Source organism: Nomascus leucogenys, chromosome 19, assembly GCF_006542625.1.
Source record: "Nomascus leucogenys isolate Asia chromosome 19, Asia_NLE_v1, whole genome shotgun sequence".
NCBI lineage: Eukaryota > Metazoa > Chordata > Mammalia > Primates > Hylobatidae > Nomascus > Nomascus leucogenys.
In genome coordinates, this window is record NC_044399.1 from 38,642,848 (window position 1) to 38,667,221 (window position 24,374).

General features: G+C 47.9%; 1 protein-coding gene across 4 annotated transcripts; it reads left to right on the plus strand.

Annotated features, from left to right (window-relative positions):
* The first annotated feature begins 294 nt into the window (after window positions 1-294).
* LYRM9 (LYR motif containing 9) lies at window positions 295-15,389 on the plus strand. Of its 4 annotated transcripts, none has more exons than XM_030800031.1 (4): window positions 295-327; window positions 11,016-11,159; window positions 13,349-13,441; window positions 14,008-14,070. In XM_030800031.1, exons 2-4 carry the CDS (start codon window positions 11,034-11,036, stop codon window positions 14,059-14,061), a joined length of 273 nt encoding a protein of 90 aa, XP_030655891.1. In that variant the 5' UTR covers window positions 295-327; window positions 11,016-11,033; the 3' UTR covers window positions 14,062-14,070. The 4 variants fall into 4 exon arrangements, with proteins under 4 accessions (XP_030655891.1, XP_003277135.1, XP_012359017.2 ...); XM_003277087.2 differs by lacking the exons at window positions 295-327; window positions 14,008-14,070 and adding exons at window positions 481-541; window positions 14,221-15,389; XM_012503563.2 differs by lacking the exon at window positions 295-327 and adding an exon at window positions 498-541.
* The last annotated feature ends 8,985 nt before the right edge of the window (window positions 15,390-24,374 follow it).

A 24,374-nucleotide genomic window follows, 5' to 3' on the forward strand; every position in this document is an offset into this window, starting at 1 on the left:
TTAAATTTTGTATTCTTTTCCTCAATTATAATTATAGATGGGTCTGAAAGGAAGCATGCTTATTACTGTCATATTTATTCTTTTGACAGGTGTTATGGGACTGTAATTTGGTGAAATGATTCAAAACGCAGATTCCTATCCAAACACAATTCTCGTCATCAACACGAGAGGTTCAGGAAAAGTCCCCCAGCAAGCCTTTCAGAGATCTTGAACACCCCTACTATTTTAGCACAATCCATATTCAGCAATAAGGAGGAGAGAGTGCCTTTAGGGCTTATATCCGGCGTAGCAACAGCCAGAAGGCAGAGTGGGTGTTTGAGATAACAGGTAACGAAGGCTGTTAGTGGGGACAGCTTTCCTTTTCAACTGGGTGGGGTCGGATCTAGGAAGAAGCACCCAGTAGGACCCCGAGTCCCGCGCGCGGCCGGCAGAGGGCGCTGGGCTCACCGTCCCCGGGCAGGGGCGGTACCGTTCAGTCCCCGGGGCGCAGGCGCACTCGTCGCCGCGGCGGCGTCCGGGGCTGGCGTTCCCCTGGAGGCTGGTGAGCCGCGCTGCGCAGGCCGAGGCCGAGGCCGAGGGCGGGGGCGCGGGGGTAGCGGCGGCCGGAGCCACTGGGTGGCGGGGGCGGGCTAGGGATGTGGAGGCCTCGGGCGTCCTCGGACCTATAGAAGACCTAGGGGCGACCCGCGCCGGCACCTTTTCCCTCGCGGTCCGCGCTCTTCCACCGGAGAGCTGAGTGCACCGGAGCGCGGCTCCCGGGCTTGACGCAGGCCTGGCCGGGGGGCCTCGGAGGAGCAGGAAAGGCCTGCAGCGCGAGCTAGGGGCGCGGGGTCCGGGGCAGCCCGGGGGCCAGCCTCTCAGAGGCTCACGGCCTGGCCACTTTTAAAAGGAGAATGTCCCCTCCACCGTCCCTCTGTCCGCGGCATCCGGTGGCCGGAGCAACCTTGACGTGCTGATTTATGCTTCTGCGTAAGAGCAAGTTGCTCCGTGGCCGAAACCCTTTCGCTCCTAGGATCGATCCTTTTTGTGGTTATTGTTTTAAAAACAGTTTTATTGAGATGTAATTTACGAAGCATACAGTTCACCCATCTAAAGTGCACAATTCAGTGTCTTTTAGTGTGTTTGCAGAGTTGCCCAGCTGTCACCATGTTTTAGAACATTACCCCCCAAAAGAAGCACCTCCTTTAGCTGTCATTCCCCCCTCCCATCTCCTCCCATTCTCCCAGCCCTAGTCAACCACTAATGCACTTCTGTCTCTGTACTTTTGCCTATTCTGGATGTTTCGTATAAAAGGAATCATACATTAAGTAGCTCCTTGTGACTGGGTTTGTTCACTTAGCGTAATGTTTTCTGGGTTCACCTGCCATAGGTTCTTGACTTCAGGACAGTTTCCTACTGGCTTGAGTTTCCTCCGGTAACTTGGGAATCAATTGACATCTATGGAACTTCTGTTATGGTTCAGGTACTCTAAACTGTGGAGGAGTGACTAATAACCGTGTATATATTTTTCTTACTAATTTCCCTTCATTTCACAGGTGTTGAACTAATACAGTATAGTCTCTTGTCCTCCAGAAGCTTACAGTCAGCAAGGAACAGAAAGCCAAATAAAGTAGGAAAGGGTAAGATGTTCAGCGCTGGGCACAGTGGCTCATGCCCATAATCTCAGCACTGTAGGAGGCTGAGGAAGGAGGATCACTTGAGCCTAGAATTTCGAGACCAGCCTGGGCAACATAGTAAGACTTCGTTTCTATAAATAATTAAAAAAAATTAGCCAGACGTGGTGGCGTGTGCCTGTGATCCCAGCTACTTGAGAGGCTGAGATAGAATCACTTGAGCCCGGGCAGTTGTGACTGCAATAATCTCTGATCATGCTACTGTACTCCAGCCTGGGTGACAGAGTGAGACCCTGTCTCAGGACAAAAAAAAAAAAAAAAAAAGATGTTCAAGCACTTAAGATGTGCCAGCCCCTGTGCTAGGCACTTACCATAAGTTAGCTAGGTTGGTCTTTCCAAAACCCCTGTGAGGTGGGTTATTCTTTTCTCCAGTTTACAGTGGGGGAAGCAGAAGTCCAGAGAAGTCAACCAGGTTGGCCAGGATTGCACAGCTAGTAAATAGCAGAAGTAGGCTTTTAAACTAGGGTTCTTTGTCTCCAAAACCTGCTCTAAGTTCTTCTGTCACATCGATTATAATCACAATAAGTGATTACAGAGCAGTGTGATGACTGTAATAGGGGTGTGAACAGCATGGGATGAAAGCCTGAAGGAGGTGACAGGGAACTGGATGTCTAAGGATGAAGAGGAATTCTTGAGGCAGGTGAAGAAGTCAAGGTAGGGAAAAGCACAGCATGTTTCAGAGATGATATTAACAATAACAATTAGTAGTAAACATGTAGTGTGTGCCAGGCATCATGCTTAGTAGTCTAGGAGCATTATTTCATCTTTACAACAGTCCTATGTAGGAAATACTATTTATTAGGGACCGCATTGACAGATGGGGAACAGACTTCGAGATAGAAGTTAAGAAACTTGTCCAGGGTCCTAGAACTAGCAAGTGATAGAACCAGGATTTGAACCCAGACTGATCCCAAAGTCCTCCAAGTTCAGTCTGTGGCTAAAATGCAGGAAGTGTGGGAAGGACAGCAGGACAGGAGATTGATGAGAGGGATTGAAACAGATCTCAGAAGGCCATGGGTAGAGAACTCTCTACAGAGGTTCTGAGGAAGGGGAGTGACAGGGTGTGCTTTTTAGGAAGTGTTCTTGGGTGGCACCATGTGGATTGGGCTGGAAGGAGGGAGACAGATCAGGAGGTATTCGCATAGTCCCAGCCAGGTATGGGTACAAAGCTGGGAACCAAGGTAGTACCAACAGGGATGAAGGGGGCAGGGAGGCGGTGAGGGGACTTGAGAGCCTTGGCTATGTAGGAGAGGGACTAGGGGAGGCAGGGATTGCTGCCCCATTGCTAGCTTGGGAGAACACAGATGTGCAAGATGGAGCCCTGGAGTGGGTGGGGGTGGGAGGCAAAACCACTCCATTCCTATTTTTCAACTTTTCCCGTCAAGAAGAGTAATTGCATATTTAACAAATGGCCTGTGCAGGCTTAATTTAGCATGTATCAATGCTCAATAGGGCATAATTTCTGGTTACTTTCTGCAGTTCCATTCTTTCGTTCTTTTTTTTAATATATGACTTTTCCCCACGTATTTTTAGGTGCCTATATCGAGACATAGATTAGGGAAAAGGACAGTGGGGTTAAATGGGACTGTGGGCCTGCCTCTCAACATCTGTGTCGGTGATACCACTTGGCTTCCAGGAAGTTCCCTTTGTAGCTTTATTTTCTCTTTTTAAAAATTCTGTCATATTCTCCTTTGGATTTGGTAAGAGCTTTGTTGTTAAGCATTTCTTTAGTTGCTCCTTTCCTTTATCTGTGTAATTGATGTCAGCCTGGTGACTCTTTCTTTCGATTTTTTTTTCCATCTATATGCAGGGGGAAGCTGCAGATGATGTCCTTGGGTTTCAGAAAGGCATGGAGCAAGGTTTTGTAGAGAAGATTGAGGAGTACTGGATAGTAGTGCAGTCAAGTGCCTTTATAGGTGCTTGAACCTGGTCATGCATGAACCCTGCCAGAGTTCCTTGTGGGGTCCTTAGCCCTGACCTGGTCAGTATTTTTATGAGTGGCTCAGACATAGCAGGTGGTTTCATGAAGCAGATAAGGGCATAGTCTTTGGAATCAAATAGACCTAGGTTCTATTCCGGGCCTTGCTCTATACTAGCCTTGTTGCTCCTGGCAAATTACTTAACCTTTCAGGGCCTCAGTTTCCTCATCTATAAAATGGGACTAATGATACCTACCTTAAAATATTGTTGTGAGGATTAAATGAGGTAACATGGAAAGCTCTCAAACTTGGCATGTCCTACTCATTTCCTGGATAGGAGCCATCGGCTTTGCAGAAGGCTCTGGGTCAGAGAGCTAGGTACACCAGACTGTTCATCTCTGTGGTCCTAGGGCGGGGTCCAGAGTTGTGCACATGTTAGATGCTGTGAATGGCATGGCGTAGTTGACTGATGCTTACAGTATATAGGGTTACTGTCTTTCTCTTTGTCCTTACCCTGTGTTTACCTGGTGTGTGACTGTTTCTGTGCTCTTATTTTGTTGAATTGAGTTGGATAACATTCAGTCATATAACAGACCCCCCTAAGGATGGTGGCAGATTGTGACTCTGGAATGACCCCATAAAATAAAAGATGGGGAAAGAGACTTAAGAACAGCTCATGGAGCCGGGTGCAGTGGCTTACGCCTATAATCACAGCACTTTGGGAGGCCAAGGCGGGTGGATCACCTGAGGTCAGGAGTTTGAGACTGGCCAACATGGCGAAACTCCATCTCTACTAAAAATACAAAAATTGGCCGGGCATGGTGGCATGGACATGTAATCCCAGCTACTGGGGAGGCTGAGGCAGGAGAATTGCTTGAACCCGGGAGGCAGAGGTTGCAGTGAGCCAAGATTGCACCATTGCACTCCAGCCTGGGGAACAAGAGCGAAACTCCGTCTCAAGAAAAAGAAAAAAGAAAAAAAGAGCAGCACGTGGAAAAATGCCTTTGAGCCAAATGCCAGGGCCACGTGAGGGCCCCAGCAGAGAAGCAGTCTGAGCTGCATTCCTTGAATTCCCACGTCAAAGGACCTGGTGACAAGGCCACTGCCTGTGGAGTTGGTCAGAGCATGGCCAAACTGTTGTTCTCCCATGGGACAGCATGTTTAAGAGTGGTATCAAAAATAAAGGTACGTGTGTTGAGAGGAGGGCAAGTGGGACGGAGACACTTTGAGAGGCGACAGCACCTCCCGGCTGCTTACATTGGAAAGGGACTAGGGAGGGGCTGGGATAGTTGACTGTGAATAATGAAAAGCTGGGCTTGGGAGTAGGTGAGGGAAGATTTTGTCCCAAAGAGTAGAGCTCTTTGTAGAGTGAGTAGAACTTTACAGCGGGGAATTTTAACTCAGAACTGGAGGGACTTTCCAATAGCTTGAGCAGAGTGAAAATGGGGGACTTGTGAGTTCCCTGCCACTTGGAGCACATGCAGGGAGAAAAGCTGGGTGACTCCCTGCCAGGTGTGTTTTTAAAGCGATTTTTTATTAGGAAAATTTTCCAAACATATGGAAGTTAAAATAACAGCGCAGTGTTCACCCTTAATGCCTGCCATCTAAACATGATCTGAACATTCCGCTGCATTTCTTCATCTTCCTTAGTCTTCTGTCTGTGCTGTCTTTTGCTGAACTATTTGAAAGGAGGCTGCAGACCTGATGACATGTCATCTCTAAATCCTTCTGCCTGCATCTCCTGAGAGTAAGGTGATTCTCCCACATAACCACATCAGTCTTATAACCCAAGAAAATTCATAATTCACACTATTGTTTCACATCCAGTGAAGATTTTCATTCAGGAAGTTGGTAAATCACTGTGACCACCATATGGAGAATGGCTGGTGAGGCCTGAGGCCAGGTGGATACCCTTCCAGCAACCCCAGCAAGAGCCTGAATTAGAGGCCTGACCGAGAGTAATGAGGGGTGATGAAGGCTGTTTCAAGGTAACCACAGGCCTCCCACTGAGCATGGTGGCATTGAGGAGGAGATGCCAGACCACAGAGCTGAGTGTGGAAGAGGCAGGAGGTGTGCAGGAAGCAGAGAGGAGCACTGTAGGCAGAAGTAGGAGGATTCGTTCAAAATAGAAATTGAACGTCTACCAGGATAGTTAATTTTATGTGTCAACTTGGCTGGGCCACAGGAGGCCCAGATATTTGGTCAAACATTATTCTGGGTATTTCAGTGCGGGTGAGATTAACATTTAAATTGTTCGATGGAGTAAAGCACACAGCCCTCTATAATATGGGTGAGCCTTTTCCAATCCACTGAAGGCCTTAAACGAAAAGTCTAAGCCTCCCCTGAGTAAGAGAATTCTTTTGCCTGTGGCTTTCGAACTGGGACATCAGCTCTTCCTGGTTCTACAGCAGCTTCCAGCCTTTCTACTTGAACTGGGACATTGGCTCTGCAGATTTTGGACTTGCCAATCTCCATAATTGCATGAGCCAGTTCATTATAATAAACCTCTCTCTCTCTCTCTCTCACACACACACACACCCTCCCTCTTACAGGTTCTGTTTCTCTGGAGAACCCCAACGAATACATCTACTCCGTGCCAGACATTCTGCCCCAGTGCTGAGACCATAACAGGCAAACACAGCATGGGCTGTTGTGGAGTGTGCCATACAGGGCTCGGTTTACCTGGACGAGGCCGTGGGTGGTGAGAGGTGCAGATGAGGGGTAGGTAGGGGCCAGATCGAGAGGGGCCTTGCAGGCCATGGACAGGAGCCTGGATTTTATTCTGTAGACCAGTGCTTTCCACGAAAAATCAATTTTATGCGCATTTGAAAAAACTGCTTTAGGCCATTAATACCTATGAAAACGTGTTTTTTCCCCCTCATTACACGTGAAAATAAATATAAAATCATTACAATAAAAAATACTGGCCATATACTACTTAAAGTAATTTCAGGTATTTGTTCTACATTTTGGGAAAAGTTGCCATGAATGATGGGGGCAGGGGTGGATATTAAGGGTTTTAGGAAGGACAGGACACTTTGAGATTTATGTTTTAGAAAGATTCACTCTGGCTGTTGGGCAGAGTAGGGTGGCAGAAAATGGACTGGAGGACAGGGAGACCAGCTAGGGGCTGTTGCAGTTGTCTCAGAGAGAGTCTGAACCAAGGGTATGCAGTGGAGTAGAGAGGAAGGGAAAAATATGAGGGGCATTCAGAGGTGGAATTTGATAGGACTTAGAAACCGGTGGCATGGGGCTGGGTGTGGTGGCTCACGCCTGTAATCCTAGCACTTTGGGAGGCCGAGGTGGGTGGATCATCTGAGGTCGGGAGTTTGAGACCAGCCTGACCAACAGGGAGAAACCCCATCTCTACTAAAAATACAAAAATCAGCTGGGTGTGGTGGCATGCACCTGTAATCCCAGCTACTCAGGAGGCTGAGGCAGGAGAATCTCTTAAACCCAGGAGGCAGAGGTTGCGGTCGACATCGCGCCATTGCACTCCAGCCTGGGCAACAAGAGTGAAACTCCGTCTCAAAAAAAATAAAAAAAAAAAGAAAGAAACCAGTGGCATGGGGATTGAGGAGAAGGAGGAACCTGGGCTGACTGTGATGATTTTGGTTTGGTTGCCTGGGAAGATGGAGGAGCCATCACAGAGGCAGGGAGCCAGGATGCAGAGGCCAAGATCAAGTCCAAAGGGCAGGGCAAGGGAGGCAAGTGTTGCCAGGCCCGGAGGCTTTGACTGCAGTTTTAGCAATGATGCTATGAGGTTCATTGCCCCTTAAATAATAGCAAACCTACACTTTAAATTAAATTAAAACATTTTTAGTTTAGCTCTTATAAGTGGACCCACACATGTATTCTCTACTAGTTATTACTGAGAATGACTAAGTATTATAATTGAGCTGAAAATAATCTGCCGCCCATACTTGCTGGGTTGGTTACTAAGTATTGCTTGAGTTTTTAAGTAATGAAACAAAGTTGTGCTCTTTCCAAATGTTAATTTTGAGGACTGCAGATGGTAACCATCTGTTCCGCGACTAGCATTTTACAATATTTGATTACTACTTTATATAGCTTGGGGAAGCCTGCCAGTGGAGTCTACCCATCAGGTTGGGGACTTTAGTGGTGTGTCTCCTGTGGTTGCTCCTGATGGTCTTGGCCGCCCTTGAACGGGTTCCCCTCTGATTTCTGGGTGGTGAGTCGGACTGGCATGGTCATGATTGATAGCAGGAGGAACTTGAGAAGCCCTGTCCTGTCCAACTCTTCTTACAGCTGGAATCATCAGAGTGCATCATGGAAGAATTTGTGAGGCTCTGTCCATCAGTTAGTACCCTTTGGGATACACGTGACAAAACAACAAACCCCAGCTGCTTTGGTGAAAGGGGATTAATTGGCCCAGATTGTTGAGAAGTCTAGGGGAAGGACTTCCTTTAGGTAGTTGGTTTTAGGGCCCAAATGAATTCTTTTTTTTTTTTTTTTTTTTTTTTTTTTGAGACAGAGTTTCACTTTGTATCATCCAGGCTGAGTGCCGTGGTGTGATCACAGCTCACTGCAGCCGAGGCTGAAGTGATCCTCCCATCACAGCCTCTTGAGTAGCTGGGACTACAGGCGCGTGCCACCATGCCCAGTCAATTTTTTATTTTTTGTAGAGACAGGGTCTCCCTATGTTGCTAAGGTTGGTCTCAAACTCCTGGCTTCAAGCAATCTACCCATCTCAGCCTCCCAAAGTGCTGGGATTACAGGCTTGAGCCATCACCCCTGGCCCAAATACATTATTTGGGCTTGTTTTTTTCTCAGGGTCTCAGCTCTGCCTTCTGCTATGTGGCTATGGTCTCAGGCTTCTAGAGGAGGCAGGATGGCTTCACTGAGAGAGGATCAAATCCTCCCAGCATCAAGTTTAGTGGGAAGGAGCTAGAGTCCTTTCACGCCGCTTCTGCAGAAGTGTTGCGATGCACTCTGGTTGGACTAGCTTTTGTCACGTGCCCGTGTGTGAGCCAGTCCTTATACCCACGTGGATGCAGGGCTCTGATAGTCCCACTCAGACCTTCTGGGCCAAGACCTGGGGAGGGGTGCACCCCAGATCACACACTGGGGCTGTTACTAGAAGGGAGAATAGATGGTGGGAGTCAGACAATCACCTATCCACTCCGGCATCAGAGCAAGAGTCCAGGGAACCAGGAGGAATTGGCTAACGTAGCTGAGGAGACACATTTATTGTTGCTGAGGAGATAATGGGATGTAAATGGAATGAATGAGCCTCTGGAACCAGCTACTTCCTAAGCTTCCCTTCTTAGTTTAAGGGCATCTGATAGATTTAGTTTCTGATTCTTTTTGCAAGGTGAGGGAAGGGGGTTGTTTTTTTTCCTTATATGTTCCTTTAAAACTAAGGCCAGTCACTAGATCTCTTAGCTCCTTCATCTGGAACATAAGGGCCGTCTCTCTGTACAGAGGAGATAGTAGCTTCATTCTGTTTAGTTAACAGTGAGTGAAGCCCACTGCGGGCCAGGTGCTCAGCACAGGGAGAGCCACAGGCGAGGTAGCAGATGAGTCCCTAGCAGCACCATGAGCGGGCACTGCAGCCCCACAGAGGACAGGGTGAGCGCCTCTGTCTCCAGAGAGGGACCGTGATGAAGGGCTTCCTGGAGGAAGGACACTAAGCTGAGCCTGGAAGGATGAACAAGGTTCCTCACACAGAGAGGATGGGAAGGAGTCCACAGCCAGGGAGCTGCATGTGCGCTGAAAGGCGCCACATTTGGTGGTTTGAGGGGTCTGGGAGCCGTTCCTATGGCTGACTGGGATGCACCCAGGACACTGATTCCAGAGCTCACGTGGTGTCAGTGTGGAGGAGACTGGAGTGACAGGCTAGGTACTGGGACACCAGGCAGATGCTGTGGCAGAGGTTCAGGCAGGAGCCTGATGAAAGCTTTGCAAGCCCATATGTTCTAGAACCTACCATTTAAAACAATCTATACTCTCATAGTTCCTTTAAAAAAGAAGAGGTTAGACTAGAGTTGTGGGTTCTTTAGAGAGAGCGTTAATACAGAGAAGAATGTGGGTTCTGCTGACACAAAAGAGAGCTTGCTGTATAATTCCATTTATACAAAACTCTGGAAAATGCAGCGGTTGCCTGGGGATGGGGACGTTGGGAGGGCGGGATTATAAAGGTTATGGGGTAAATCTTGGGGATGATGGATATGTTCACTCTCTTGATTATGACGGTGGCTTCTCTGGTATGTACCTGCGGCAGCACTTATCAAATTATATACTTTAAGTATATGAAGTTCATTATATATCAACTATACCTCAATACAGCCTTTTTTTTTTTTTTTTTAAGAAAAAGGCTCTGGAGCCAGACTGCCAGAGTTCAAATCCAAGCTCCAGCTTTATTAGCTGTGTGATCTTGGGCAAGTTATCAGACCTCTCTGTGACTGGTTTTCTTACGTGTGCATTAATCACATGTAAAGTGAATAGAGACAAGCAAGTGCTCATTGTGACTCTCTTTTTTTTGAGTTGCCCAGGCTGGAGTGCAGTGGCACTATCTTGGTTCACTGCCATTTCCACTTCTGAGGTTCAAGTGATCCTCCTGCCTCAGCCTCCCAAGTAGCTGGGATCACAGGCATGCACCACTAAGCCTGGCTAATTTTTGTATTTTTAGTAGAGACAGGGTTTCACCATGTTGGCCAGGCTGGTCTTGAACTCCTGACCTTAAGTGATCTGCCCAACTTACAGGTGTGAGCCACTGTGCCCAGCCCATTGTGATTTTTATGATAACTCATAGTGAAATGAAATCACGTGCCCACGCTGTGGTGACTCTGTCCAGCGACTTCTCTGCAGAGCCCCCTAGATTCATGCTTCTCAGACTTTAAAATGTGCCTGCAAGTCTCCTGGCATCCTTGTTAAAATGCAGGTTTGATCTGGTGGGTCTGGGGTGGGGCCCAAGACTGCAATTGTGATGAGCTCCTGATGCTGTGGGTTTTGCTGGTTCAGGAGCACACTTTGAGTTTCAAGGCTCAGGCCTGTAGGCATTCTCCCCTCTGTGGCTTGGTGCCCTCGCCAGACCATGGCTGATGTCAGAGCTGGTTTCCTAGTGATTGCCCCTCAGGGTCTTCCTGCTTATCTACCCTACCCTGCCTGTGAGGGACACCTACTCACGCACCACCTGAAGTTGAGTTCCAGAAAGAAGACGCCAGGGATGAGGCTGTACATCTCCCTCCACACTCACCCTTGGTCTTGTGGGCCTGCTCTGGACTAGAGCTTCTGTTGAACTGAATGCCCAGCCCACCCCAAGGTGCAGGCTCCATGGGATGGGACAGGAGGGGCCTCTGCACTGCACCAAGCCTGCTTCCCAGAGTACTGGGAACTGAGGGTCAGGGCTGAGTATTGAACTTGGCTTGATGCCCTAGAAGTGATCTTGCTTGTTTTCCAGGGACAGAGGGTCTCACGGATGGCCCCGCTGCCAGGGGCAGAACTGGTTCAGAGGCCACTGCAGCTCTACCGATACTTGCTGCGCTGTTGCCAGCGGCTGCCAACCAAGGGCATCCAGGAGCATTACAAACATGCTGTCAGGCAGGTGCGAGCTGGGTCTACCGGGTCTGGGGGCTGCCTCTAATGGCAGGCTTGGGGGCGCGGGTCAGAGGCCAAGGCCAGGGCACAGAGTTAGTCTCTGAGATGGTGGTGAGGTGGCAGTGTGGTAACAGCCACAGGAAACCAGTGCTGGGCAGCCAAGCTCCTCTCTGTCCAGGAAACAGAGGGTGCATCACCCAGCACACCAGCTGTGCTAGGGCATGCATGAGGCCGCTAAGTGGGTAATTAAAATAGACTGTGGGGCACGACATCATTTAGTCAGGCATCCCTGCCAACAATACACAACTTGAATTTAATCCTGAGAAAACATCAGGTAAAACCAAATTGAGCGGCCATCTACCACATAACTAACAGGCCTGTACTCATCAAAAATGTCAGTGTCCTGAAACACAACACTGACATTTTTGATGTTCTGGATTAGAGAACTCAAGAGATATGGTGACTAAATGTAATGTATGATCCTAGACCAGAAAAAAAATGCTGTAAAGAATATTATTGGGAACCAGGCATGGTGGCTCATGCCTGTAATCCCAGCATTTTGGGAAGCTAAGGCAGGCAGATTGAGCTCAGGAGTTCAAGACCAACCTGGGCAACATAGCAAGACTTTGTCTCTACAGAAAAATCAGTGAGGTGGGAGGATTGCTTGAGTCCGGAGGTCGAGGCCGCAATGAGCTGTGATTGTGCCACTGCATTCTCACCTGGGTGACAGAGTGAGACCCTGCCTCAAAAAAGAAAAAAAAAAAAGAATATTACTGGGGCAGTGCATGAAATTGGAATATGGGCTATAGATTATAGAGTTGTATCAATGTTGAGTCTTCTGAATTTGATTAGTGTGCTTATGTCAGAGAATGCCCTTGTCATTAGGAAATACACATGGGAATGTTTAGGGGTAAGGACAGGGTGTCTGCAACTTACTCTTAAATGCTTCTGAAAAAATTAATACATACGTATATAAAGAGAATGATAAAGCGAGTGTAGCAAAATGTTAATCAGTGATTCTGGTAGGAAATTCTTTGTATTATTATCGCAACTTTCTGTAAGTGAGAAATCATTTCCAAACAGAAAGTTAGCTAAAATTCATACACATATAATATGGAAAGTAAAAAAAAAAAAATTAGAGGTGGTGGTAGCCACAGAGGGCTGTGGAAACATGGAGAAGGGAGCAGTTAGCTGTCTGGGGAATCAAGGAGGGCATGCCAGAGGTGGATGCTGAGGGGGCTCCTAAAGATGAGCAGGAGGATGTGTGGGGCTGGGAGTGACAGGGGAGGGAGGTGCCAGGTCTTTTTTTTTTTTTGAGACAGAGTTTCACTCTTGTTGCCCAGGCTGGAGTGCAGTGGCGCGATCTCGGCTCACCACAACCTCCGCCTCTTGGGTTCAAGCGATTCTCCTCCCTTAGCCTCCCAAGTAGCTGGGATTACAAGCATGCACCACCACGCCCGACTAACTTTGTATTTTTAGTAGAGATGGGGTTTATCATGTTGGTCAGGCTGGTCTCGAGCTCCCGACCTGAGGTGATCTGCCCGCCTTGGCCTCCCAAAGTGCTGTGATTACAGGCATGAGCCACCATGCCTGGCGCCAGTTCTTTTTGAAAAGCAAAAGCTGAATCTTAGGTTGCTTCTCAAGGTTGAACATCTGGTCAAAAGCAAACAGCATCCCATGCTCTGCATTGGGCCTGAGTGGATTTCCTGAGGCCACTCTCTCTACTACCTCCCCTCCCTTCCCTGTGTAGCTCTCCTAGTACTGGGCTGAGAGAAGCCCTACTTCTTCCTCCCTGCTGTGAAGCCTATGCGGAGATCTCACCCTGGGGAAAGCAGCTTCTTCTGAGGAAGAGAGTTGTAAGTTTCCCCTTGGCCTCTACTGCCTGATAGCCTTTGGGCCTAGCTTGATTTGGCGGTAACTTGGGGGCCAGTCTTTTTGCACCTACCTTGGTGGCAGGAGTACATGCTTTGCAGTCACATAGACTAGGATTCAAATGCTATTATTCAGCAGCACGTGAGGATTTCTGAGCCTCTGTTTCCTCATCTCTGTGTGGGATAATCATAACAGTCTATGGAGGATGAAGAGAGCTGCTGGGTATAAAGTGCCCAGCAGTGTCCCTGGCCTGTGATTGGTGCTCTGAAGCTGCCAGTCCTGGGAATTTTGCCTAGTCATCTTTCTTTATGCTTAAACTTGCAGAGTTTTCGGGTTCATTCAGATGAAGACAACCCCGAGAGAATCCAGCAGATTATTAAAAGAGCCATTGAAGATGCTGACTGGATCATGAACAAAGTAGGTGCTTGGCCCCTGGGCTCTGCCTGCGAGCTGGGGTGATGATGGCTGTGATCCCCATGACCACTAGAGGCCACTCCTGCCCCACAATTGAGAATGGTCCCCGTGGAGGAGGCCACCAGCCAGCTGCTTCCCTCCTCCAGAAGCTGAAAGGTGAAGGCATATCCCTTCTGGTTGCATTTATATTCTGCAAGTGGGGAGGGGCTCTCACTCTTCATCCTTAAAGGCAAATTTCTGCCCAACAGTGCTGATCGAGCTGAGAGGGGGCAGCAGGAAGGAGGGAAAGCTATAGTGCCAGAGCCGGCAGTGGCACTGTGATGCTGCAGAGAGGGAAGCTGTCCTCGGGGGGACTCCCTGTCTCTGGGGGGTATTCACACTGGGGCAGAATTATGGAGGAAACATTCAGTATGTTTTGGTGGAGGAAGGGAGTGAGTCAGGAATGTAGACTGGCGTCTTGGCGCTTAGATGCTGGTATTAGAAGGACCTAGAGAGTTGGAGTGTGCCCATACCTCCCTGTCCTTCTAACTCTCTCTTCAGAGTGAGTTATCACTATCCTCCCTCCCCAGCCCCGTCAGCTTCCTTTTTCATTAAAGAAGAAAGGGAGTCCAGGCATGAACTAGCAATTTGGCTGCCCAGTGCCTCCTGCCTGGGTTTCACCACCTCCAAGAAGCCCCTGCAGGAGGCAGGTGAGGTCCAGATGATGGAGGCTTGAGGTTTCTCCAGAGTCCTCCTGCCCCTGTTGGCTTCCCTCCTCCACTTCGAATCTCTCTGTCTTGCAGTATAAAAAACAAAACTGAGAGCTCCGAGGGTGAGCCTTCCTGGCCTCTGGAAGTTGAGAGGCTCCTCTTCTGGAGCTCAGCAGCAGCAGCTGGTTTGGAAGATCCACTGGCCTTGTTGGCTGAAAGCCAGAAATCAGGGGCGAAGCTGACCTTGCTCCGGAGGCTCCTCTTGCCGCGGCCATGTTGCCAGCATCCTTTATGTTTGCACTTCCAGCCACTTACGATGTGAAATTTGGGGAGAATGTGGTATTTTTTTGTTTCTTTTGTGTGTTTTTTATTTTTGTGTTTTTGTTCTTTTACTTTTCTCTGAAAGTGATTCATTTATTCTGGAGATCTCTTTATCATTCTCTGAGTCCCAGAGCAGATGTCCCCTCAGGTAGCAACCTGTACAGAAGAAAGCACGTGGGTTTTAGAACCAGACAGATCTGGATTTGAATCCCAGATGCAGTAAGATGAAGGTGAAGTGCCTCACACAAGATGTGGCACATGACAGTGCCTGAAGGGCTCCCTTCAAGGAAGCCGTCCTGCCCCGCCCCCTCCTCTGCTCCTGCAGCGCCCTGCACAGCTCTGCTCCCGCACGCACCACGTCGGGTCTCAGTTATTTGTTTCCGAGCTTGCCCTGTCCCTGCTTGTAGCCCCTGAGCCCTCACAGTTGTCACACACACAGCAGTCTGCCAAGGAGCTGCTTTTCCTGACTACTGTCCCTCCATGCCTAGGGAAGTCAAAGCCCTGGGCCTTGCCTTCAGGGAGTTGACAGTGTCCTTGAAGTGGTGAAGTGCCCACTACATGAACCAAGGAGAGACGCCAAAGCAGCTGCCGTGGACTCTGGTCTGTCCAAGCCTCTGCGCACCTGCAATCTCTTTCCACTGGCCCTTCCCTGCTTTGGCACCATTGTGGAAGAATGGAACGGAGGGGGAGAAGGTGGGTGTGCTCAGGGAGAACGGCCAGAGTGGCCAGAAGATGCAGAGAGAAGCCCCACTGGGATTTGAGTATTCCCCAAGGGCACTCAGCCACAGGGATGAACTAGTGTTTGTTTGTATCCTTGCAGTTATGTGACTTAAAGTGACTCAGAGGTATCTATGTGTGTGAGTGTACTCTGCTGGCAATGAAGTAAATATATCAATTTGTGGAAGCTCGTGTGTCTTCTCCACTGATAAACCATACATTCCATAAGCATACGTTGTTCCCTTCCTGAGTGTCATCCACTGTTGAGAACCCAGAGTCAAGTCAGGCAAAGCTGCCCAGGAGGGGTCATTCTTCAGAGAAGGTGACTGGGATTGGCCCCACTGCTAGATAACAGTTGATGAGGTCAGATCTGCCCTACCAGGGTATGGGCAAGCTGAGGGGTTTCAGGCCAGGGCCAAAGCTGAGCCAGGCCCCTGTCTGCACCCCTGCCGTTGAGCTGGGGGCCCCTCCTCAGATGGCAGGGCTGTATTGTGATCATAGGAGTGGGGGCAGCTGTGTCCCAGATGTTTCCCCAACAGGAGAGAAATGATTGAAGGCTGACAAGGGTTCAGGATAGAGTTAGTGTTGCTTGCTCTTGACCAGCTCCTGGAGTGGTTCTATGACCTTTGGTTCCTGGGTAGGTGCTTGGTCCAGCTGTGCTGACTCTCCACGTGTCAGACAGTGGTTGCCCAGCTCCAGCATGCGGCTGGCCTGTGAGGGAGCCAGCAAGGGGTGGGGTGGGTGAACAGTGTGTTGGCTGCTCTCCCCCAGCCCCTGTGCTGCCACAGAGGGTAGTGAGCGAGGTCATGCAGGGGCCCACGGTAGGGGAGGCAGGATGCATGCGGCACTGTGCACACAGGGGCACTGTTGAAGCCTGGGAGAGCCTCCCATCCTCAGCAGCAGCCTTGCTTTCCACCCTGCCCTCTGACTTCCACTACTCCAAGCCCTGCGTGGACCATGCTTATGGGTTCTTCATTTCTCCTCTCAATTCTCAAATGCACAGAGTTGAAGGTTTACAGAGTAGCCTCCAAGCAAATGGAAGAAGGAGATGAAAGTTTGACCCAGAGTCAGCCAGTGTGGCCTGCTAGAGGGGGCTCTGGAGATACAGACACCTGAATTTGAATCCCAATCTGTCACTTAGTAGTAGTGTGATTTGGGGCGGATGTGTTAACCTGTCAGGCTCACTTTTTTCACTTCTACAGGTTGCACATCCCACGGGCTGGTGAGATTACGGCAGTGCACACAGATGGGCTGTCAGCCATGTGGCCTCCGTCTCTTGTCTTTGATTTACCTGGTGATGACACTTCTCTCCTTTTTCTTTTCTTTTCTTTTCTTTTTTTTTTTTTTTTTTTTGAGATGGAGTTTTACTCTGTTGCCCAGGCTGGAGTGCAGTGGCACAATCTCAGCTCACTGCAACCTCCACCTGCCAGGTTCAAGTGATTCTCCTGCCTCAGCCTCCTGAGAAGCTGGGATTATAGACGCATGCCACCACACCCAGCTAATTTTTGTATTTTTAGTAGAGTCAGGGTTTCACCATGTTGGCCAGGATGGACTGGAACTCCTGACCTCCAGTGATCTGCCCGCCTCGGCCTCCCAAAGTGCTGGGATTACAGGTGTGAGCCACCGCGCCCAGCCGACGCTTCTCTTTAGGTGGGTCCTTGCGGCTCTCCCTGGTGTCCACTGTACAAGCAAAGTGTCAGCAGGAAAGGATTTGACACGTGTTGTCCATACTTAGATACTCCTTTGGACTCACATTGCCTTTCTGGGGTGCGTTTGCATTATAAGGTTTCTGGGTTTATTTGTGTAGCGAAAGACAGATGTTAAAACCCTCAAGGGCCTCCTTTGCAATACCCTGCATATCTGAGGCTGACTCCTGGGGCAGTGCTAGCCTCGAGTCCTGCACCAGCACATGCTTCCTGGGGCAGAGCCTGTCCTGCCCTACGCAGTTCCATTTCCTGCCCCTGTGCCCACCCCGTCTTCATTGAACATTTACTGCACAGTCTTCCCTCCTTGCAGGAAGGGACTCACAGTCTAAGGGAAGACAGGCGTGGGTTGCCTGGAGGTTGAGCAATTGTGGCTTGTAGGATGTGATCATAACATAGATTTATCTTTTTCTCTCAAAATTCCTTTGTATTTTTTTTTTTTTCTGGAGGTTCCTGTTCTCCCTGTCCCTGGATGAAAACTGAGACAAAGCCTCAAAAATTTCTGGCTGGACTTAAATTTTAAAAACCCAAAGCTATGGCTACTTTTAAATCACAAAACAGTTTCAATGCATGAAGTGAAATGTCCAGTCTCGGGAAAATAAAATTTCAATACTTGAATTAAAGTTCAGGCATCTCCCTTTTTCCAGTTGGGATCTGCTGCAGAGAGGAAACCTCTGTCAGAGAAGGGGACAGAGGCATCTTTGCTAGCTTGGGGGAGGGGCATTTCAGGCCAAGGAGCACCACTTGTTCAGGGACTCGCATGCTGCTTGGTGTGGTTGAGACATCGTGGTGGGTCGAGAAAATAGGGGTGGAGGTGGAGGGGATGAGGCTGGAATACACCACGGGAACCAAATTGTGCAGAGCCTTGCAGGAGTTTGGACCTTCTCCAAAGGGGCGATTTTGTAATCAACTCTTTATGTAGTTGTCTCCTCCACCAAAGAGTGAAGCCGTTGAAGCCAGGAACCAGGTATTGGTCGTTGCAGAACCCTCCAGGCCAGTTGTGTGTCTGCTGCCCAGGCTGTGAGCTCTTAAGTGTTGGCTGAATGGAAAGAATGATGATCGCAGGCAAACTGTGATGTCTGTCTTTCATTTGTTTGTTTCTCCCTGCTTTCTAATAATGAGAAAGGCTGGGAGATGGTGAGTATCTCTTGGCTAAGTCTTCTTACCGCCAATGGTTGGGAGCTGCTTTGGAGCGGGGAACACTTGCCCTCACTGCACAATTGGCAGGCACTTCCTCTAGGAAGTTTGTCTTAATGCAGAGAGAGGATTTCCCCCAAAGTAAAGGTTACCAAGTGCTGAAACCCAACCTTCCTCCCATCCTCTTGAAATGAACCTGTCCATTTTGCCTCCCTAGTGGGTGGGGATTAACTTGAGCATCCAAAACAAACAAAGCAGACACCCTTTGTGCGATGATGGAGAACCATGGCGGTGGCCAGTTTGACCTGAGGGAGTAAACTCGTTAACTTGGGGTGGGTGACTGAAGTTTGAGATGATGAGAGGCTTTAGAACAGTGCCTTACGGGGTTAAGAGCACTGTGTGGAGCAGGCAGGCACAAGGTCACCCCAGAAAGGCACATGGTTTCAACAAAGAATCAAAGAAGCAGGTTGCAAGGTTGGAGCCGGTTAAAGGAATCTGCTAATGAACTGCTCAGAGGCTGCAAGATTGCTTTTGAGCTTCTCTGAAGAAATGAAAAAATGTTTTTCAGTGGAACAGCTTCAAATCTTTCCTTTAAAGATCTGGTGAGCAGGCCGGGCGCGGTGGCCTGTAATCCCAGCACTTTGGGAGGCCGAGGCGGGTGGATCACGAGGTCAGGAGATTGAGACCATCCTGGCTTACACAGCGAAACTCCATCTCTACTAAAAATACAAAAAAATTAGCCAGGCATGGTGGTGGGCCCCTGTAGTCCCAGCTACTCGGGAGGCTGAGGCAGGAGAATGGCGTGAATCCAGGAGGTGGAGCTTGCAGTGAGCCGAGATCGTGCCACTGCACTCCAGCCTGGGCGACAGAGCAAGACTCTGTCTCAAAAAAAAAAAAAAAAAAATCTGGTGAACAAAGGAGGAGGAACACTAGCGTCTACTGCATCCCTGGACTGAGCAGGTGATGAGGACATGAAGGAAGAATCTCGGTCCATAGACAGTGAGCTCCACAGGAAGGGGTTGGTTTAGTTCACACTCTGGTCCTGCCAGCACCCAGCACAGTGTCTGGCACATAGCATGAGCTTCACAAGCATTTGTTGAATGAATACATCACAGTGCTTGCCTCTGGAACTTACTGTCCAGTGGTAGACAGACCTTTAATCCCATACACACTATGCAGCGTGAGAAGTGCTGTATGGGTTGCAGTTGAGCCCTAAAGGAAGGGCATGCCCATTTCCTCTGCAGTGTGCCATTCATTCATTTATCCATTCATTCTTTAATTCAACAAACATTGAACACCTCCTGTTTATGGAGAATCCCATCTATATCTCCATCTGGACTGGGTTATGAATGGTTTAACCTGCTCTTTTATTGATCTGTATGGCTTCTGGAAATGGGTAGCCCTGTCAGTTGTAGGCAGCTATGATTACACACAGTAACCCAGAAGCTTCTTTCATGTCTCAACTTTTAAAGTATTATTTTTCTAAAAGTTGTTTCCTATTTATAGACGTTAGTTCACACACACACACACACACACACACACACACACACCACTACCTATAACTTCTGTTGCTAACAAGTCTGGCTGAGAAATGGTGAATTCCTTGGCATGTTTTTCTGATACCATCATCTTTCTATTAACGACTAATCTTTAAAGTTCTTGAGTAAGAGAAGGTAAGAGGAATTGTCCAAGAGGATAACTTGCCAATCCAGCCTTAGCCTCCAGGCCTGGAGGTAAACAAACATCCTCATCCTTGTCTTCATCTTTGCTGCAGTGTTGACTTCATGCTATCTCTGGCACAAACCCCTATTTTTTTCCCTTGCATACTTAGCTGGGTCGGAAAACAACCTGGGTCAGAACCCTGGCTTAAAAGCAAACAGAGGGAGAGCACAGGGAACATGGAAAAAACCCCAGGCCTTCATAGCCAAACAAAAGCTTCTCCAAATGCAGGGAGCCATTCTTATCCACTCATGTTAACTCAAGCATTAATCAAACACTATCCACCTTCCCAGCTTAACACTCCCATTAAAAGGGCAAACACGCCATGGAAACCAAATGCCAAAACAGGCAAAGGACCTGAATGGGCATTTCACCAAAGAGGATATACAAGTGGCCAATATGCACAGAAGAGATGCTTCTCAGCCATCAGGGAAACGCAAACCAAAACTACGATGCGTTACCACTTCACACCCAGTAGAATGGCTATAATAAAAAAATAATAACAAGTGTTGGTGAGGATGTGGAGAAACTGGAACCCTCATCCACTGTTGATGGGGATGTAAAGTGGTGTGGCCACTTTGGAAAATAGTTTGGCAGTTCCTTAAAATGTTAAACATAGAGTTATTATTTAACCTAGCAAGTCTGTTCCTACGTATATACCCAAGGAAAATGAAAACACGTTCACACAAAAATCTTTTACACAAAAGTTTATAGATTTATTCATAAAAACCAAAAAAGGAAACAGTACAAATGTCCTTCAACTAAAGAATGGATAAATAAAATGTAGTATAGCCACACAATGGAATATTGTTTGGCAAGAGAAAGAAATGAAGTATTACATGTGCTGCAACATGAGTGAACCTCAAAAACATTATGCTAAGTGAAAGAAGCCAGTTACAAAAGACAAAAGATGTAGTGCATGATTCCATTTGTATGAGATGTCCATAACAGGCAAATCTATGGAGAAAGAAAGTAGATTAGCCAAGGGCTAGGGACGGCTGGGGGTAGGGGTGGGGAGGAATGAGAATGACTGCTAATAGCTATGGGGTTTTTTTCTCTTTGAGTGATAAAAGCATTTTAAAATTAGATTGTTGTGATGGTTAAACAACTCTGTGACTGTACTAAAAATCTGTGAATTGTACACTTCAAATGGGTGAATTGGATGGTATGTGAATTATATCTCAATAAAATGGCTAAAAAGCAAAAGAAAGCAAATATCAGGAGAAAACCAAATAAATTCCAATGCATCTGGAAGGTACCACCCAAACCGTCACTAATGTCTAGAAAATTCCCTCCTCCTTGACCAGTTTATTTTCTTTTTCTTTTAATTAATTAATTCATTTTTTTCAAGACAGGGTCTCGCTCTGTCATGCAGGCTGGAGTGCAGTGGATCTATCTTGGCTCATTGCAACCTCCACCTCCCAGGTTAATGCAGTCCTCCCGCCTCAGCCTCTCAAGTAGCTGGGACTACAAGCGCATGCCATCACACCTGGCTATCTGTGTATTTTTTGTAGAGATGGGGTTTTGCCATGTCGCCTAGGCTGGTCTTGAACTCCTGGGCTCAAGCGATCCCCCTGCCTCAGCCTCCCAGCGTTGGGATTACAGGGATGAGCCACCCGGCCTGGCCGAGTAGTTTCTATTGAAATAAATAATTGTCTTTGTCTCCAGGGGTATCTGAGGTTGAATTTTTCTACTTGGCCCGAGGACCGATTGTGATGCCATCTTCACCTCCTGCCTTTATAATCCTGAGGCGGAGTTCTCACCTCTGCAGAGAGAAACAAGCCAAGAGAGGCTAAGTCATTTGTCCAAGGTTGCATCTCAAGAGTGAACATGGCCCAGGTTGGGCCCTTTCTGGAGGTTGAAGGCTGCTCTTCCTAAGGTGCTAAGAGACAATAGCCTATCTCCATTAAATTATGTTAAAAAATTTTTTTTATTCTCACCCCCTCTCAGAAGTCTAAGAGATTTAAAAGGATTTAGGAAAATGCATTTTGGATTATAAGCAGCTTAACGGATTTTCCCAACTGGGAACCTCCACCTCAACCCCTTGTCTCAGTGTACCCCAAATTTATTGTCACTTTTTATGTGTGTCAGGGCATGAAACAGGTTGGGAAGCACAGGGTTAAATGATAAAATTTTCCTGGGCATCTTTTTTGGCTGAAGGCACTGGACTAGACAGAGGTGTCTCCCTCTGGCACATATATGATCCCCACAATCCAGAAAATGAGTTAAGACATTGTTAGGATAGCTGTCTCTCAGGGAAGTTGTGAGAACCCAATAAGATGATACCTATAATGTGCTTAGCTAGTGCCTGGCACTCAGCCACGGGTCAATAAAATGTAACTGCCATGCTTGTTAACTGCACATGGTCTTGTTATTGAACCAAACTGGGACCCACTCACCTGGTGCAATAAAGTCCAACCTTGGCATCAAGATTGCAGGGTGCCAAGCAAGGAGAATGGGGCAGCTCATGCTTAAGACCTGAACTCCTCCATGGCTTACAGACAAGGGTTTTTAAAGATGAGGAGGCAGAGGTTACAGGCAACGTCATAAATCAGTGCACGGAGGCTATACATGAGTTTGACCTAAAAAGGAAGGCCATCTCAAAGCAGGAGGGAGGGGGTAGCCAGGAGTCATAGATGGATTCAAAGATTTTCTGATTTGCAATTGGTTAAAGAGGGAAAGTTTTGTCTAAAACTTTGGGATTAGCAGAATATTAGTTCTGGCCCAGGGGCGTGACCTCTGCCAGGCCCCTCAGGAAGAAATTTAGAACGATGAAGAACAGTGGTCAGAGTTTGGTCCTTAGTCCTCCCTGTCTGACGTCTTTGAGCCAGTGGATCCATTTGGTGGAGGTCCAGGTTTCTGCCAAACAACTCAGGGACATGTGTTAAGATGTGAACTTTAGTTTCTATAGGGGGACCAAACATCCTGTGATTCTCACTTCCTTCACCACTGTTTTAAGCTACTATCACCTTCTTGCTTATCCAGATACTCATTTACTTCTCAGGGCTAGCTACTTGCCTGGAATTTCCCTTGAAGGAACTCAAGATTTTCCTCTATTTCCATGCTTGGGGGAATCCCTGCAGGTCCCTAAGAGGGGTCCCTGCTCTTAGCCTCCCTACCCTGGCAGTTGTCTGGGGCCAGTTTGGGCTTGCAGACTGACCGCTGCCCCTTGTGCATTATTTCATTGATTGAGAAGAACAAACTCATTTTGACATCTTCCTAAAGTCTCCATCACAACTGAGAAAAGAAATCTGAGGGGAGAAAAAAGGAGTCACATCTTTATGTCACATGTGGGGGTTGGCATGTCAGGGCACGTGAGAGAAGTTTTCAGGTATTCTATTTGCATGAAAATGCTTAAGGTTTTCTGGGAGCCATGGAGGCAAGTTGAAACATGGTTGGCCCTGGGCTGAGATGCTGGAGCAAGGAACAGGGCAACAGCTGCCTCTTGAACACTTGGAGGTTTGTCTCCCAGGGTTCCTGTTACCTATTGCTGGGTAACAAGTTACCTCAAAATTTAGTGGCATAAAATATCAATGACTTATTGTTTCTCATGATTCTGGGGGTCATGAATCCAGGGCTTGACTGGATTGGCTCTTTTCTTCCATGTAGTGACAGCTGAGTCACTGAACTGCTGCAGACGGATGGTGGCTGTGCTGTGCTGGAAGGTTCAGGAAGGCTTCACTCACATGTCTGGCACCTTGATCTTCCTCTGTGTGGTTTCTTTCTCTCCACATGGTTTCTCATTCAGAAGTCTAGCCCAAGTTTCCTTACAGTATGGTGGTTGGCTTCATTAGAGAGCATGAGAACCTAGGCCTTTTCACATCCTTGATGCGGGAGTTTCAGCTCCTTAGCTGAGCTAGGTCTGGGTTCTTGTCTCATGACCAGGAAGAAGTAGGCATGCAGATACATGAAGAGTGAGCAAGGTAGGAAGTTTTATTGAGTGATGAAACAGCTTTTAGCAGGGAGGGGACACTGGGGTGGTCCCCCTACCTGAAGGCAGGAGAGTTCCCAATATGGCTGAGCCTGGAGCTTTTTATGGGCTCAGAATAGGGAGTACATGCTGATTGGTTTGTGAGTATGCAAAAAAGGTTAAAGCAAAAACACCACTCAAAGGTGGGCATGATAGTGTAGAAAACCAATTAGGAAAGGGTGGGTATATGTAAATAGGTGAAGGATGGGGATCAATCAGAGGAAAGCGTGCCAAATGGGAAGGCCGGTTCCCAATCCGGTTTGAGGATTTACTGGGATTGTTTCCTGCTTGAAGGTTGGGTTTCACTGGAGACCCACCCTATCTGCCTAGGCATTTTTCTGCTTCCTGCCTCTATCATTCTCATAAGGGCTAGGAATGGAGAGGAACTTCTGTCTCATTCTGTTGGTTAAAACAAGTCACAGGGCTAGCCCAGATTCAAGGAGAGAGGAAATAGAGTCTGTCTCTTGATGGAAAGAGTGGCATGGTTATAAAATGAGGGGAGGCATTGATGGTGGTCATCTTTAGAGACTATTCACTATACACAAGGAGCTGGGAACACATATTTTGGGAAGAGAGAAACAAGATTCTTTAATCAGCCGGTCTTCAGGCACTAGTTGAAGGAGGGGCAGTTTTGGAAGAAACACTGAGGTGTAACACTAAAATTGTTCCTTGACTCAATT